Source organism: Protobothrops mucrosquamatus, unplaced genomic scaffold (genome assembly GCF_001527695.2).
Source record: "Protobothrops mucrosquamatus isolate PMUCROS unplaced genomic scaffold, P.Mucros_1.0 scaffold304, whole genome shotgun sequence".
Lineage (NCBI taxonomy): Eukaryota > Metazoa > Chordata > Lepidosauria > Squamata > Viperidae > Protobothrops > Protobothrops mucrosquamatus.
In genome coordinates this window covers 175,159-191,093 of record NW_015386646.1, presented here as the reverse complement: position 1 = coordinate 191,093, position 15,935 = coordinate 175,159, and the positions used below count along the sequence as shown (strand labels likewise).

The 15,935-nt window shown below is 40.2% G+C and overlaps 1 protein-coding gene across 1 annotated transcript in view; it reads left to right on the top strand.

Moving 5' to 3' along the window:
- The first annotated feature begins 734 nt into the window (after positions 1 to 734).
- USP24 (ubiquitin specific peptidase 24) overlaps positions 735 to 15,935 on the top strand; it is a 78,971-nt gene continuing 63,770 nt past the window's right edge. Inside the window, exons 1-2 of the mRNA XM_029283976.1 lie at positions 735 to 1,076; positions 13,262 to 13,427. Coding sequence (XP_029139809.1) covers positions 735 to 1,076; positions 13,262 to 13,427 — 508 coding nt within the window. The remainder of the gene's footprint in view (positions 1,077 to 13,261; positions 13,428 to 15,935) is intronic.

Here is a 15,935-nt window from a genome sequence, read left to right as displayed (position 1 = left end):
TTATCCCTTTGATTTCAGTTTCAAATTTTATTTTAATGATTTATTCTTTCATTCGATTGTGGCGCTACCCAACTCTGAAACCACCCCAGCTCTGCAATCTTGCTTATACTCTCCGCTCAAAATACTGAGTCCTTTGGATTTATTCCAAAGTAAGTTTGGTATAGCAGTCCATTTTCTGACAATTCAATTCGCTGATTCAAAGAACTTTCCCCAGGAACGCTGCAAACATCAAAACGCTAATATTTAAGGAAAAAGGAAAAAGAAACAGTAAATATGAACCACTTCTCCGACGTTAGAGAAGCCGTCGCATTAACGGCGTGCGTGCAGCCATCTTCTCTTTTTAATAAGGCTTTCTTATTCTCCCTTTAAACACCTTGGAGCGCAAGACTCATAAATCTACCTAAATCGCTATTTGTAGCATTCCATCCCAGGCCGGCCTCGTCGGTTTCCATGACAACGAGATTCCTTTCCCACCCTTCTCGCTACGTTCCATTCAAGTTCAGGCAGCAACTCAGTCTCCCTCCTCACGTGACCAGTATCCCGGCTTCCGTCGCCGCTTCCGGGTGGGTGTGGGCGCTTACTCTTGTCCGGCCCTAAGGCGGTGAAAGGGAGCGGGGCGGGGGGGAGGAGGAGGAAAGAAGGAGGTTCCCCTCAACATGGCGGCGCGCAGAGCGGGTGGCGGCAACAGTAAAGCGACCGGGAGTAGCGCTTGAACCCGAGCCGAAAGAGACGCCATGGAAAGCGAGGAAGAACAACACACGACCACGCTGCTTTGCATGGGGTTTTCGGATGCAGCCGCCATCCGAAGGGCCCTCCGCTTGGCCAAGAACGACATCAACGAGGCCGTGGCGCTGCTCACCAACGAGCGGCCCGGTCTGCACTATGAGCCCATGGACAGCGGCGGCGGCGGCGGCGGCGAGACCAGCGGACAGGGAGGCCCCCAGCAAAGCGGCGGCGGCGGCGGCTCGCGCGGTGGAGGAGACGGCGACAGCAGCGGCGGTGTGAACGGTGGGGGCGGCAGCGGCACCAGCGGCTTCGACCCACCCCCTGCCTACCATGAGGTGGTGGAAAACGAGGTAAGGGGTCGCTGTGGGGAGGGAGGGGCAAGCGGGGGAGCGAGCCCGGGGATCTGGTGGGATCCTATGCCGGGACAATTCGGTGACAGGCGTTCAGGCATGGCCCACCCGCAGCGGTGCTCTGAGTGAGACCGCGGCCGCTCGGCTTTTGCCGCTCGCTCTCGCAGGGCTGGAAGGCTTGAAAACAAGGCATAATATGAGCATTGCTCGGGAATCCCGCCTCTCTCCTTGAGAGTCCTCAAGCGCTGGGAGTCTCGGTTTTTCAATCAGAATCGAGCTGGAAGGGACCTTGGAGGTCTTCTAGTCAAGCCGGATACAGTCTATACCAGGGGTAGGCAACCTTGGCTCTTTTATGACTCGTGGACTTCAACTCCCAGAATTCCTGAGCCAGCTGTGCTGGCTCAGGAATTCTGGGAGTTGAAGTCCACGAGTCATAAAAGAGCCAAGGTTGCCTACCCCTGCTCTATACCATTCCAGACAGGTGGCTGTCCAGCCTTTTCTTAAAAACCTCTTTTTCTCCTCCCTGGGGGCTCCCCCTTGTTGGTTTTTTTCCCCGGCCATTCGTGGGATTCAAAAAAGATTCCAGTGTTGAGATCTTTTTGAATCCCGCACAGGGCCGTGAAGAATGGAAAAATTAAAAAAAGCTCCTTTTTTCCAATTCCCCATGGACTTGATTCCCCAATCGCAACTAAGCGGGCTGTCAGATGACTAAAGGAGTATTAAACCGCTTGGTAGCTAGCTAGTCTTGTGCATGTGTCCTTGTTTGGCACGGGAGCCTGTAGCCTCAAGCCTAGGAAAAGCAGCTTCAGTGCAAAGTCCTGTTTGGGCTGTAATAGTGAAAGTTGATGAGTTGTGACTTCTCTTTGTCACCCGTCGGTGGAAACTGAAACATAGATTCGTTTTTTAAAAAAAATGCTGATATTGTATGTTTGGGTTTTTTTGCATTGCTTAACCAAGGCACTTTCCTCCAATCCTTCTCCTTTTGGTAATTTCAATGGCTTTGTTTTAATGCTGTAGTAATAACTTTTATTACACTGTCCTGTTTTTTTTTTTATAATTGCTGGATTTTTGTGTTACAAATGGAACATAAGAGCAGAAGGAATTGCAGACCCGCATGGGGCTCATTAAAAAAAACAAACCAACAAGCTTAGTTATTCTGGTCTGTGAAGAAAATATTATGGCACCTGTAATAGTACATCTGTATTAGTATCTGCAAAACTGCCAAAAATGAATTTGTGAGCTTTCAGATTCTTCCTGAAAGAACCTGAGGTAGTACAAAAATATGGATATGGGGGGAAAAACCTGAAGGCCCCCATTTTAAGTTAGATGTGACCAAGAAACCTTATGTTTATAAAGTTTATAAATTTTGTGAATTAACCTTTAATAAATGCTGTAAGTACCTAGAATCTTAAAACAGCAAAAACAAAAAACTACTATTTGGCCTGATGTCATATTTCTCTTTTCATTCTTTTTTGCCTAACTATAATTACTGGAATTTTGTTTAGAAAACACCAGATTCTCTAATGTTTTCAAAAACATATGGTCAGTCATTACTGCTTTATCCTGTGGGTAGTATGTGTAATCTGATACCTTCAGGACTTACTAGCCTATTGTTTTATTTAGTTTACAGTCTCTATTTTCTCAATGACTCATCTTCCAAAAAACACCACTTGGTTCTCTTTAGGCATAATTTTGTCCCAAAAAGCTCAGGTGAACCTGGAATTTTATTTTACAGTCACAAGTCATTATGGTCATTAAGCAAGGTGACCACATAATTGTCTCACTTAATAACCTCCACCCCTGCTCTCTCTAGTATATTTGTTAAGCAAAGCATAGGATGCCCAAGGCCTGCAGAGACCGGATGGGGGGAGATAAGAGGGTCTGCAGTGTCTTTGTGATCAAATTGTAAGAGCAAATGACTGGGGGAGGGGTGGCAGCGGCTATAAATTTGAAGCCAACTTGTACATGGCTTTTGGGGGAAGGTCCATTGTAATTTTGGTCACTAGGTAACTGGTCATAAGTCAAGGCGATCTGTAATCTTCTCCCCATAAACAGTGGAACATATAATAGTAAGGTGCCATCAGTTTGGACCTAAACTAGGGTGACTTTATGGACCATTCCCACCATTTCCCCAGCAATAATCTGAAATGCTTCCAGAGATATTCCAGAGCCCATCTATTCCCTTTCTTTGTGGTCTTCTCTATCTCTTTCATGTCTTTCCAAGCATACTAGTTCCCTTCATAATTTATTCTAGAGTACATGCATAAATATGAGTTTTTACTTCACCTCAAGGAAGGCCTCAGTCTGTTTCATCTAGAAACAATTTACGGGGGTTCTTTTAGACCAGGGGTAGGCAACCTTGCTGTTTTATGACTCGTGGACTTCAACTCCCAGAATTCCTGAGTCAGCCATGCTGGCTCAGGAATTCTGGGAGTTGAAGTCCACGAGTCATAAAACAGCCAAGATTGCCTACTCCTGTTTTAGACCATGAGTAACTATCCAAATCCATATTTTCAAGTTATTGTTTTCTCACTCTAACTCAGTGACTGGCTTTCACAGCCATACATTATGTTTCCCATATGTACATTATTTGAGAGCCATAGTCATCATGATTTGGTATTATTTATAAATCACATTTATAAATAAATTGCCAATGGAAAAATAATTGCTTAACTGTTTTCTTTGTTGTCATAGTAATAGCCTTAAGCTTGATGATCTTGTTTAAGTTTGTAATTACCTTACTCTAAAATTTCTTTCCTGTTTGATAATTTTCACACTGTTTGTCTTTAGTTGCTCTTGAATGCAAGAAAACAGAACTGTCTGCCACTTTCATCTCTGTAGTCAACTGTGAGTTGTTAAGCAAGTTGGTTAACATCACCATTTTTGTTTCAATGTGTATCATCACAGGATTTTCACTATCCATTTTTGTTTTCATAATGATTTCTTTTAAGTCATCTTTACTCTTAGGTAACAAAATAGTATCGTCCACATGACACAATTTTGATTCCAGCTGTCATCTCTTCCAATACCACCTTTCTTATAAAAAATACATGCTGTGCAAATTTATGAAAATGTATTTGCAGTCAGTATAGATTCTTCTTATTTTGAATTGCTCTGTTCCTTCAAACATCTTATAGTAGCTTCTTTATTATAAATTGTTTCTCAGAAAAACAACCGTTTTGTTACACCTTTTACTTTTATACACACACACACACACATACACAAACACACACACTACCAAAGCCTAGTTGTCCTGACCTTTAACTGGACGAAATGGTATATCATAGGGCAACAATTTTTGAACCAAGGTACCCCAAATGGGCCAATGAATCCTGCAGAATTGAGATTTGGCAAATGATGTGAAACATTTATAGATAAAAATTATCATAAAACATTTTATGACATAATACAAATATGTCATAAAACATTTTCTGTGGTCACTCCTGATTTTTTACTGTTAGTCTATAGTTCAACATGGACTATTTTCAAGGCAAATACATCTCTGAATATCTCCCTGAATTTTTAAGAACTTTTCCAATGCATTAGAATCTCTGCCATTGTTGAAGCATTGAGGAATCTGGTAAGGAAATTCTCTGGGACAGTAACCCAACAGGTCATGGGTTGTCTAGTACAGGGCTTTTCAACCTGTGGTATGGGTACCACCTGTGGTACATTGGCACCTGGCAGGTGGTACGCGACCATCCTAGAAAAGTGGTAGTGGGGGAGGGGAATGAGAGTGCTGCCGGGCGGGCAGGCAGGTGTCTTGCTCGGCTGTGCCTTGGGGGGCACTTTTTTCAGTGCCATTGTAACTTTAAACAGTCACTAAGCGAACTGTTGTAAGTCGAGGACTACCTGTACTTTATCACTTTTTGGGGGGGGGGGGTCATCAAGTTTTTGACACCTTGCTAGGCGACTGGTGGTACTCAGATATTGCCATATACTAAAAGTGGTAAAATGGGTGAAAAGGTTGAAAAGCCCTGGTCTAGTATATTCTATATTCTACTTATCAGCTCCGGGACCAAAGGCATTGTTCTAGTCAATAAAAGTAGGGTAAATATCTTTCTTACATGTTTTTTCTGCTTCCATCATCTATATTGTATAACTCTCTGCCTTTTTATCAAACCTATCTGTTCCAATGCATGATGATAATCTGTGAAAACTCTTAAGTAAAACTTGAGAAATAGTGCATCAGTTTATTAACATACATTTTTTTGCATCTCCCCTCAGTATAAGTATATACGCTTATATTTTTTTCATTTCCAGGCCATGCTGTCTTGATCCTTTCTGCTGAGTCAGAATTGTTAGCTCTTTGACTACTTTTCCCTGTAACTTTAAGCAGTTCAATGCGGATTCCACATGTCTTATCCTTTCCAATGTGTCAGATGGTCTATTGTCTGTCATATCTTACATTCCAGTGAGTTCCTAAATATACAATGTTACCAGAAATTTTGCAAACTCAAGAACTTTGTATAACTTGCAATACTGTGACTATGGGATTTGAGCTTCATCTATATTTTACTAACTGACAAAGAGGTACTGGTTAAATAAGCAACACACAAAACTGTGTCATGTATTTATTGACCAGGTTGAGCCAACAATATCTAGTGTCTTTATTTGAAAAGGATACAAAATTTTAAATTTAGTAATTGTAGAATTTCTTCAACTCATGGTAGTCTTTGGCTGTCTTGCATGTACTGTCTGGATGGCAATTGGGACTGCCAGAATTGCCATAATTCAATGCAGTCACATGACGTTACACCTTTCAACTGCATTCTTAGTGATGGAATTCCTGGTCCCAATTGCCATTATTAAATGAGGACTATTTGTAATAATTTCCAATCATAAAATCACATCAACAGAACTTGCCTAATCTCCTGGCCCAAATGCCTGGGTTTTGGAGCTTTATGAAAGGCCAACAGGAACAGGGAAATTCAGATCTCTGGGTGGTTTCTGTTCTGCAATGCAGATATAGTAACAGAGAAGGCATGACTCCTGAATCCAACGAGATGACACCATTTATGGGAGGAGACCTAGAGCATGCCCTTTCTGCTAGATCTGGTAGGTGAACAAAAACAATGGGAGAAAGGCGGTTCCTTCAAGGTGCCTGGCCTTATGCTATCTGGGGTTTACAGGTAACAACCAGCAAATTAAATTGTACCTAACAGCCTACTAGGAGCCAGTACAGCTCATGGAGCAGTGGTGTTACATGAGTGTAACAACACCAAAAACTGCCCATGCCACTGCATTCTGGACCAGCTGCAGTTTCCAAATGCTCTTCAAGAGCAACTCCTATAGAGCACATTACAGCAATCTAAACAAAAGGTGACTAATGCATCAGTTAATATGAACAAGGCCTCCAGTCCAGAAATGAACTGTTGAGTTCAGGTGGACCTCCAAATTTTACACCAATTTTAACTGGGACCTCATGCCAATAGATAACCTTGCCCAGTGTTTTCATGTAGATGTTAAATAGGACAGAAAAGCCTGTGGCTTGACCTCTTCCCTTAACAATACTAAAGTGGAACCAGCCTTGAAGAAAGAAAATGAATCACTCTAATACGGTGCCTTCCAATCCCCTAGACAGGCCCAAAAGAATACCATGATCAAAGGCCACTGAGAGATCATGGAAGTCTAGGATGGATGTACTAACTCTATCCCAAGCCCACCAGAATCATCCACAAGCACAAGCAGTGCCATCTCAGTGCTATAACGGGGGCTGAATCCGGTTTAAAATCGATGGCTTGGTTATATGCCATTATGTGTTTTTATCTCCTACCAACTTGATATTTATTTATTTAGCGTATGGCGTTCAAGGCCAGGGAGGCTACAATGTTATGCACACAGTAGAAGTCCTGGCAGCTAACAGTCGCTAATCCGTTTGTTGCATAGATGCACCACAAGAGGACAAACTAGCTTTACACTGGCTGGCCTCAGAGGAAGTCGGCTCATCCAGGACTTTCCTCCTCGGCCGATCACGCCTAGGCAAATCTAGCACCAGTTCCAGCTCCCCACATAGAATGCAGCCAGCAGTGTCCCATCACCTAAATGCCAGTACCTATCTATCTACTTGCAAACAGTGCTTTCAAACTGCTAAGTGGGCAGGAGCGATGGACAAGAGACAGGAGCTCACCTTGTTTGGCGGAGCTGGACTCGAACCACCAAAGTGCTGGCAATTGCTTAGCACAGTGGTTCTCAACCTTTTTAATGCCACGACCCCAACCGGTCGTAGGTCGAGGACTAAACCGGTCGTAAGTCGAGGACTAAACCGGTCGTAAGTCGAGGACTGAACCGGTCGTAAGTCGAGGACTACCCAACCCGTCGTAAGTCGAGGACTTTCCCTGCCTGGGAGCGCCGCGCATGCGTGGTTCCGCCCCCTGCGCCGGCCGAGGCGTAGCTGGCAAGCGGCAGAGACGGAGCAGGCCGACCACCAGCTGGCCCAGCCCAAGGGAGGTAAGGCACCCGCCGGAAAAGGAAAAAAAATGGCGGACAGCCTTGCTTGGCGACCCCCGTGAAATGGTCGATCGACCCCAAATGGGGTCCCAGCCCATAGGTTGAGAACCACTGGCTTAGCACATCCAGCGTCTTTAAGCCTCTGTGCCACCGGGTCCCCTACTAGATAGATAGACAGACCCTGTCTAAAAAGGGTCCAGATAATTTGCTTCTTCCAAGACCTTCTGGAAGTATAAGACAGCAACCTTCCCTAAAAAGGGAAAAAATATCTAGATCTGTTGAGTCCAAGTGATGATCTCTTATGGATATGGGGTGTATAATTCTAAACCTCATCTTACCATTATATTCCCTAACTACAAATGTTTCTGTCATTCCTTCAGCAAATGATTTCAGTAGTAATTTTTCCTTCATTTTAACCACATTAGCCTCTATTCCTTTTAAATAGTCCTACCTTATAGTAATTTCTCCTATGGTTTCTCTGATCGTGTTAAAAACATATTTCATTAAACTTTCATGTTATTGTTGATAGGCTCGATCAAAATATCTTTTCTTTTTTGCTTGTCGTTGGAAATCTGTGTTCAGTGATTGTAAGAGTTGCTTGTCGCCCAAAACTTTTAACTTTTGCCTTGTTTTATTTCATTTATTTATTTGCTAACACGGTAGCTTGTTCTCAAATCCACATGGATATTTTTCCTCTTTGACATTTGGTATTTTGGGCACGTGTTTGTGCGTGTGTTTTTCAGCGTTCACAATGTCTCTTACCATTTCCCAGAGCTCCTTGGGTTTTCTTTCAAATGACTATAATTTCCTTACAATGCTTTTGTCTTCTGATTTGTATGTCTTCCAGCTCAAATCTTTCTGCTACATTTACTCTCTTTAGCTTTCTAAGCATAATTCACTGTTCCAGAGTCTGCACCTGGAAGTGTCTTGTCTCGTTTGATTGCACTTCCCCATTTGCTTTTTCCTGTTATGTAATCAGTTTTGTTCAAATGTTGTCCCTCTAGTGATGCCCAAGAGTGGAGTCTGTGTCACTTGAAGCAGGTGTAAGTAATAAAAAAAGAATTTTCTTTGCAAAATTCTATTACCTGCATCCTGCATGATTTGGTTTGCCAGTAATTTTAATTCCTCCATTCTAATCACCTATTACATGTATCTCTTCTTGTAGTTTGTCATAGAATATTTAAGTATCTCCATCATTGCATCTGTGGTTCAGATATTCACTGGATGCCCACTGATTTTGATAGTTATGATCCTGCTTTCTGGGCATAATTGAGCATATATTTAGCAGGGCCAGTTTTGAATGTCGCTGCTACTCCATTTCTTCATATGGTCAAGACCCTGAATAGTCTCACATATTTGTCTGATCTACAGTAGTTCAGCCTGATCCACCAAAGTTTATGTATTCCTAAAATATCAATTTTAAATTCCTTATTTTCTATTTCTCAGGTTCAAGTCTTGAATGTGAGAAGCATTGGTCAGTGCTTTTCATATCCCACCTTGCAATTGTTAGGAGCCTTGTAAAATGAGGCCTCTTATCAGTATTGACCCCATCAATGAGATTCTTGCTTGTAGTTTTGGTCCACAAAATTGTCGCTTCTAGTTATTACTTTCACTCATTACTTGAGTTTCACTCACCACATTACTCTTACTGTAACTTTCACTACTGTCACTATTGCTTATCAGAGTTTGATGTTCTTTTCCTATAACTAATTGTGGTCACAAGGTTTTTTGGCAGACTTTCACCTTGTATACCCGTTTCAACCTCTCCTAGAATTGGTAGGCATATCACTTATAATTATAATAATAATAATAATAAAATTGGAAGGGACCTTGGAGGTCATCTAGTCCAACCCTCTGCTCAAGCAGGAAACCCTATACCATTTCAGACAAATGGCTGTCCAGTCTGTCTTAAAAACTTCCAGTGTTGGCGCATTCACCGCTTCTGGAGGCAGGTTGTTCCACTGGTTAATTGTTCTAACTGTCAGGAAGTGTTGACTTTTTGGTAGCTGCAGCTGATTATGATTTGGTCACCTCTGGTTTGGACTAGTGTGCCATGTGTCTACCTGGGTCTGCCCTTATAAAGCATATATAAGTTGCAACTGATCCAGTATGCAATGATTTGTAGTAATGGATGCACCTCAAAGTATCCACATAACGTCTTTACTCTGAGAGTTACACTGGTTGCCACTATATTTCATTTGGCAATTATTTTTCAGATGACAGTCATCTCATTGCAAACAGTATTGTTTTTCTCAAGGAGCTCCCAATTATTTAACAGTAATTAGAGAAACTCCAAATTAAAACTAACTACAAAAATGTGTTATTGCTGTAATAGCCTACATACAGATGATATATACATTGTATTTAATAGGACTGCATGCTTCAAAAATGAATTGAGCAAGTATGTCAAAACTTACATGACCACAGCACTTCTCTGCTCTTTATTAAAGCAGCTCACCCTTTATTCAGGCTTTACTTTAAAACTTTATAATATGACTTTTTTCAGGCTTGCACAGACTCCTTTAACGAATAAAGAGATGCTTTGGTTGTATGAGGTCTGATACTTTTAATGAATCACTTTCAAAGTGCATATAGCCCTAGATTTGACTACAAAAAAACATTACAGTAGCACCTTGTCTGCTATATAAACAGGAGCACGATAAAAATATACTCTGCTTCTAGCCTTTATCTTAGATCAAGCGCAATGCACAGAAATGTAGAGCAAGACCTACTTTAGTGAGTTACTAATTGACATTAGAAATAATTCCCCGCCTTGATATATATTGAAGAAAAACAAGCAAGAGTTTAGATTTTTGCTGCATCTTAATATGTTCTGTCCTTATCTGTGCTTCTCACATTGCCCTGTGAGTGCTTTTGGAGGCAATTCTCTCTAATCACAATGTACTTACTGCTGAAGTGCAATATGAATGTTATATTACTTAATACTCCCTCTGTCATTTCCTTGTTATGTTTTTTTTCCCTAGTTTCCGGCTCTATACTTCTTGGTGTGTATTTTAGAAACAGGAACCATTAGCAAAAAATGCAAAAGCTATAAATGACACGGTGCCCTGGCACTGGGAAAGAAAACCTATGACTAGCGATCACAGGTTCTGAAACTTGTCCGAGTACACAGTGATTTAAAATAGCCTTTTCAGTGAGTAGCCAGTGTGCAATGAGTCCCGTTTCTGGTCTTTTTCAGATACTTGTGGTTCTATTGGATTTTTATTGCTTTAATGTTAAAACCCATATTTGGCACTACTTTGTACGGTAGTCCTCAACTTAAAACCACAACTGGGACCAAAATTTCTTTTGCTAAGCAAGGTGATTGTTAATGAATTGCACCCGATTTTATGACCTTTTTTTGCCATAGGTATATCACTCTGGTTTTTAAGTGAATCACATGGTTCTTAAGTGAATCTATCTTTACTTGCTGAAGTCAAAGTCTCAAATAATCTCAAATTCATCATTGGCAATCATCATCATCATCATCATCTCCCTATGTGACTTCTAAGAAGAAGTGTGAATATCTTTTATTGAGCAAAAGTAAAAATAAACACATAAATAAAGGAATTGTGTTTTGGGAGGAGAGCTAGTAAATCCCAGTAGAAAAATGTTTAAAGATTTTTCTAGTTTGTTACGTAAGTATTTTGGAAATAATTTAGGAGTGAAACTACAGGTAGACCTCGACTTACAACCACAAGTGACCCCAACATTTCTGTTGTTAAGTGAGATAATTGTTAAGTAACTTTTACTCCATTTTACAACCTTTCTTGTCAACAATTGTTATGTGGATCACTGTAGTTGTTAAGTTAGTAACATGGTTGTAAAGTGAATCTGGCTTCTTCATTCACTTTGCTTTTACAGAAGGTGGCAAAAGGTGATCACGTGACCCTGGGACAATGCAACTGACATAAATATGAGTCAGTTGCCAAACATCTTGAATTTTGATTATGTGACCATGGGGATGCTGCAATAGATATAAGTGTGAGAAACAGTCCTAAGTCGCTTTTTTCAGTGTCATTGTAACTTTGAACGGTTACTTAAAGAATTATTGTAAGTTGAGGACTACCTCTAATGAGTTGGTTGGACAAATCATATCACTAGCAGAAAAAAGAAGAGAAAAAATATACATTTCCCATAGGCTACATTAATTGAAAACAGGTTTAGGAAGTTTTGTTTTTGTAATAAATTGTTGCTTATACTTGATATGTCTGGAATTCCTGCAACTGCACCTGATACAGAAATAGTCACCCTTTATGTAATCAGAATGGAGAGTCTGCCTTTACTTTTCCAGTCTAGAATGTAAGGACCAATTTTATATTTGCAGCAGTTCCTAATTGTAAATGCCCTTGATATTTTGATCTTCATTTTGAGATTAACAATAAGACTTGTGGCTAGAAAACCTGGCCTGATTGTTGGATTCCTCTGCTTCTTTACCCATCCATTTGCTTCGTATCCATCTTATGCCAAGCAGTTTTAACTTCAACTCCCACCAGCATGGATTAAGAGAACTATAGCTCAATGTGTATGGAAGGACGTTCTATTAAACCAGGGGTAGGCAACCTTGGCTCTTTTATGACTCGTGGACTTCAACTTCCAGAATTCCTGAGGCAGCCATGCTGGCTCAGGAAGTCTGGGAGTTGAAGTCCATGAGTCATAAAAGAGCCAAGGTTGCCTACTCCTGTATTAAACTAATACATTCTGGAAAAGCTCACATAGTCGTATAGCTTTTGAGTTAGTCTTAGTGAAGGTCTTCTCCAATTTTAATTTTGTGTTTTAGATGAATGATTTATAAATTAAGCGAGGCTCTGTAGCAGCAACTTTTTACCACAGAGCTCTTTTAGTAGATATTATCTATCAGAATGATGTGTGAATGGATGGCATATAACAGTGATGGCGAACCTTTTAGAGACCGAGTGCCCAAAAACTGGCCCTGCCCCCGCTCCACCCCCTGCCCCGCCCCCGCTCTGCCCCCCATCCCCCACCCCGCCTGCCCACAGGACCACTCACTGCCTCCAGGGCCCGCCGCAGATCGCCCAGGCAGCCCAGCAGCGCTATGGCGGCCACACCCTCTGCCCGCACTCTGCAGCATTAACTGCATGATGGGGTATGAGGGCAGAGTCTTGTCTACACTGCCTGGCTGCCATGCCCTTGGCTGCACTGCTCCGTGTGGGCCACGCTTGGGGGTGACTCTCCTTCAGGGGGGCTGCTGGAGGAGGGGGTCACGGGGGGAAGGCAAGGCTGGGGCAACAGCACGAGTGCCCACAGAGAGGGCTCCAAGTGCCGCCTCTGGCACCCGTGCCATAGGTTCGCCACCACTGGCATGTAACATAAAAGGCATATGTAGTATATATATATTCTCAGGAACCTCTAGTATATATAATTTTGACTGGTTTAGCATTGGGTTTTTTTTATAATTTTGAGGACAAATTATGTATAGAAACTTTGTAATTTCTAACATATATGAATATAATTGTTGTTTGAAAAAATATGGTTCATCTGTACTACAGTATGCACATATTAGATTCAATAACAGTTCTCCCAATTTGGGGTGCATTTTCATTTTCCTGCCGGGTATAGAAATAGCAAATAGACAGAGCAAGTGAATTCAGGTTTCTGCTTATAACGAAAACTTTATAATAATTAGTATATCGATTTTTTTAAGTACAGAGTTGGCATGTTGCCTTTTATACCTTCTGTTAGCTAGAATTCACGTATAGCTTTTTTCTCAGCAGAAGAATGACGAAAATGGGAACTGCTCAGGAGAAGGCATAGAGTTTCCTACAACGAATCTTTATGAATTAGAGAGCAGAGTATTAACAGATCACTGGTCCATACCATATAAGCGGGAAGAATCTCTTGGCAAATGTTTAATTGCATCAACGTATCTTGTAAGGCTAGGTAAGTTACCATTTTCTTTATAAAAAACAACTTAAATAATTCATTTTCTACTAATACCAATAAAAATAATATTGAATTGCTGTTTTGCTGGTAAAAAAATAAATCAATTTTTAGAATTTTAAAATCACAGTTAATTTTTTTCCTTGTTCCTTTTTTTTCTATTTTTGGGTATTTTAAATCTTGTTAAAATCTCTTTTTATCTCTTTTTTCCATTTTATTAACATTTCTCTACTCCTCCCTCCCCCGCTCTCTGTGTAAAATGCATACATACACATGCATACTAAATAACAATACAAGAGACTTTAATAAATAATCATGTAAGATCAGTGCCTCTTTATATAATAAATACTTTGATGAGTGTCATAATGTTTTTAATGTTATACTCAACTTTTGATGGAAATACCAAATTTATGCTTGTAAGTTGACATGCTAAATTGTAATTAATGTTGATAGAATACTTTTCTTTTTTCTCAATACTCTTAAGCTATTTAAATAATAGAATGTTTTAATCATTATATAAACATCTCTATTGAAACAACATAATAAAAAGGAAAAAAACACAATATTTGACATAAACCTGCTTGAAATATGATTGCAGATTATAATTTGTGGCCTAAACTGGCTGGCAACAATAAATGCGTATTTTGCACTCTTTTGTATATATCCAGAGGGAAGATAAAGAGTGAGGAATTGGTTATCAACGGACTTTGCTGGGTTATTTAATTATGTAAGACCAATTCTCAAATTACGAAGTAGCTAAACAATTTCCTAGTTATTTGAGCATGATATATAGAAAAGGAGTCAAACAGATGCAGTGGACTAATTCATATATGTTCATATATAAACTTCATAAAGTTGGTGTGATGATAAACTTACAAGATGTAATTGATGAAATGTACATATCTTGGGTTGTCAAACATAATATGAAGTATGGAAACATAAATCTGCCTTTTTCTGCTTAGAATAAATCAGAAAATGAACTCATATTCTAGGCACAAGTTAGAATCCTGTTGTGCTAAAATTGTCTAACCAACCACCTATTGTGCTTTAGTAGCTCCACCTGCTAATGGATAGACCTAGCAGGTATGAAGCAGCATATTTGCAATTTAGCTCATCCTTCTGGCATAGACTGTGACAGACTGTGACTTATGCAAATAAGTATTCACACTGAACACAGCTTTATCTATCTGTTATTGACTATGTTCACATAACAATAAACCTGATTTTTTGAGAATTTGGCTTATCCAGATTCCAAGTAACCATAGAGTTCATGATAGTCCTTCTATTTGGCTTCCTCTGCCATTATGAATGGCTAAACCATCAATCATGGCTCTATGGTTTGTTTAGCAGTATGAATCAACTAGTATTCTTTGTTGGTTCCTCTTCCGAATTATTAAATCAAGAACAAAACTTAGCTCCTAAAACTAACAACCACACCATTTCTTTGTGAAATATCTCTCATTTGGCTAGTATTTGTCCCCCATGGGAAACTGAACAAAATGTCAGCATATATATCAACATATAGCAGTCAAAATTGCTATTACAGGTAGGAGAATACACAGGTGGGATCTTATTTTATAAGCCATGGAAATAATTGAACCTGGAGATGTGTGCTGAGTTGCCACTTAAGAATACAGAAGTTCTTGTGGGTGCTGAGTGACCATATTTGTTTAAAAATAGTACTGTAGTTGTGTTCAACTGCTAAACCCAAGTTCTGTGAACATAAGTTCTGTACCACTGAAATTTAACATGTACGTAGTAACTACTGGATGATATGTGACAATGCGGAACTCAAATTTCAAAGAATAATTTTACTTATTTGTATGTATTTGAGAAAATGGTGAATACTGAATACTGTATGTAGTTTGTTCAGAAATTATTATAATTGTCTGAATTGGAGGGATGGGGAAGTAATGTCAATAGGCAAAGGTGCAACTGGATGTAAAAAAAAGTAGTGGATATGGGATATATTTTAAAGCTACAGGTAGTCCTCGACTTACAACAGCTCATTTAATTATCATTCAAAGTTTCAACAGCACTGAAAAATGTGACTTGTGACCGTTTTTCACAGTTAGGACCTTTGCAGCCTCCCCACGGTCATGTGATCAAAATTCAGATGCTTGGCAGCGGGTTCACATTTATGACCATTACTGTGTCCCAAGATCATGGGATCACCTTTTGCGACCTTCTGACAAGCAAAGTCAATGGGGAAACTAGATTTACTTAATAATCAGGTTACTAACTTATCAACTGCAGCGATTCACTTAACAACTGTGGCAAGAAAGTTCATAAAAATGGGGCAAAACTCACTTAACAAATGTCTCATTTAACAACAGAAATTTTGGGCTCAGTTTTTGATTGTAAGTCGAGGACTACCTATATTCCAAAGATTAATCTTTAACCCTTTTTTCAACAGCATTTCTGTCTCTTTTCCCTTTCTTTGTCCAATTACTTCTTCCTCTTGTTTCATCTCCAGTTCTGTGTTTACATTTCTACCCTTATTCCATA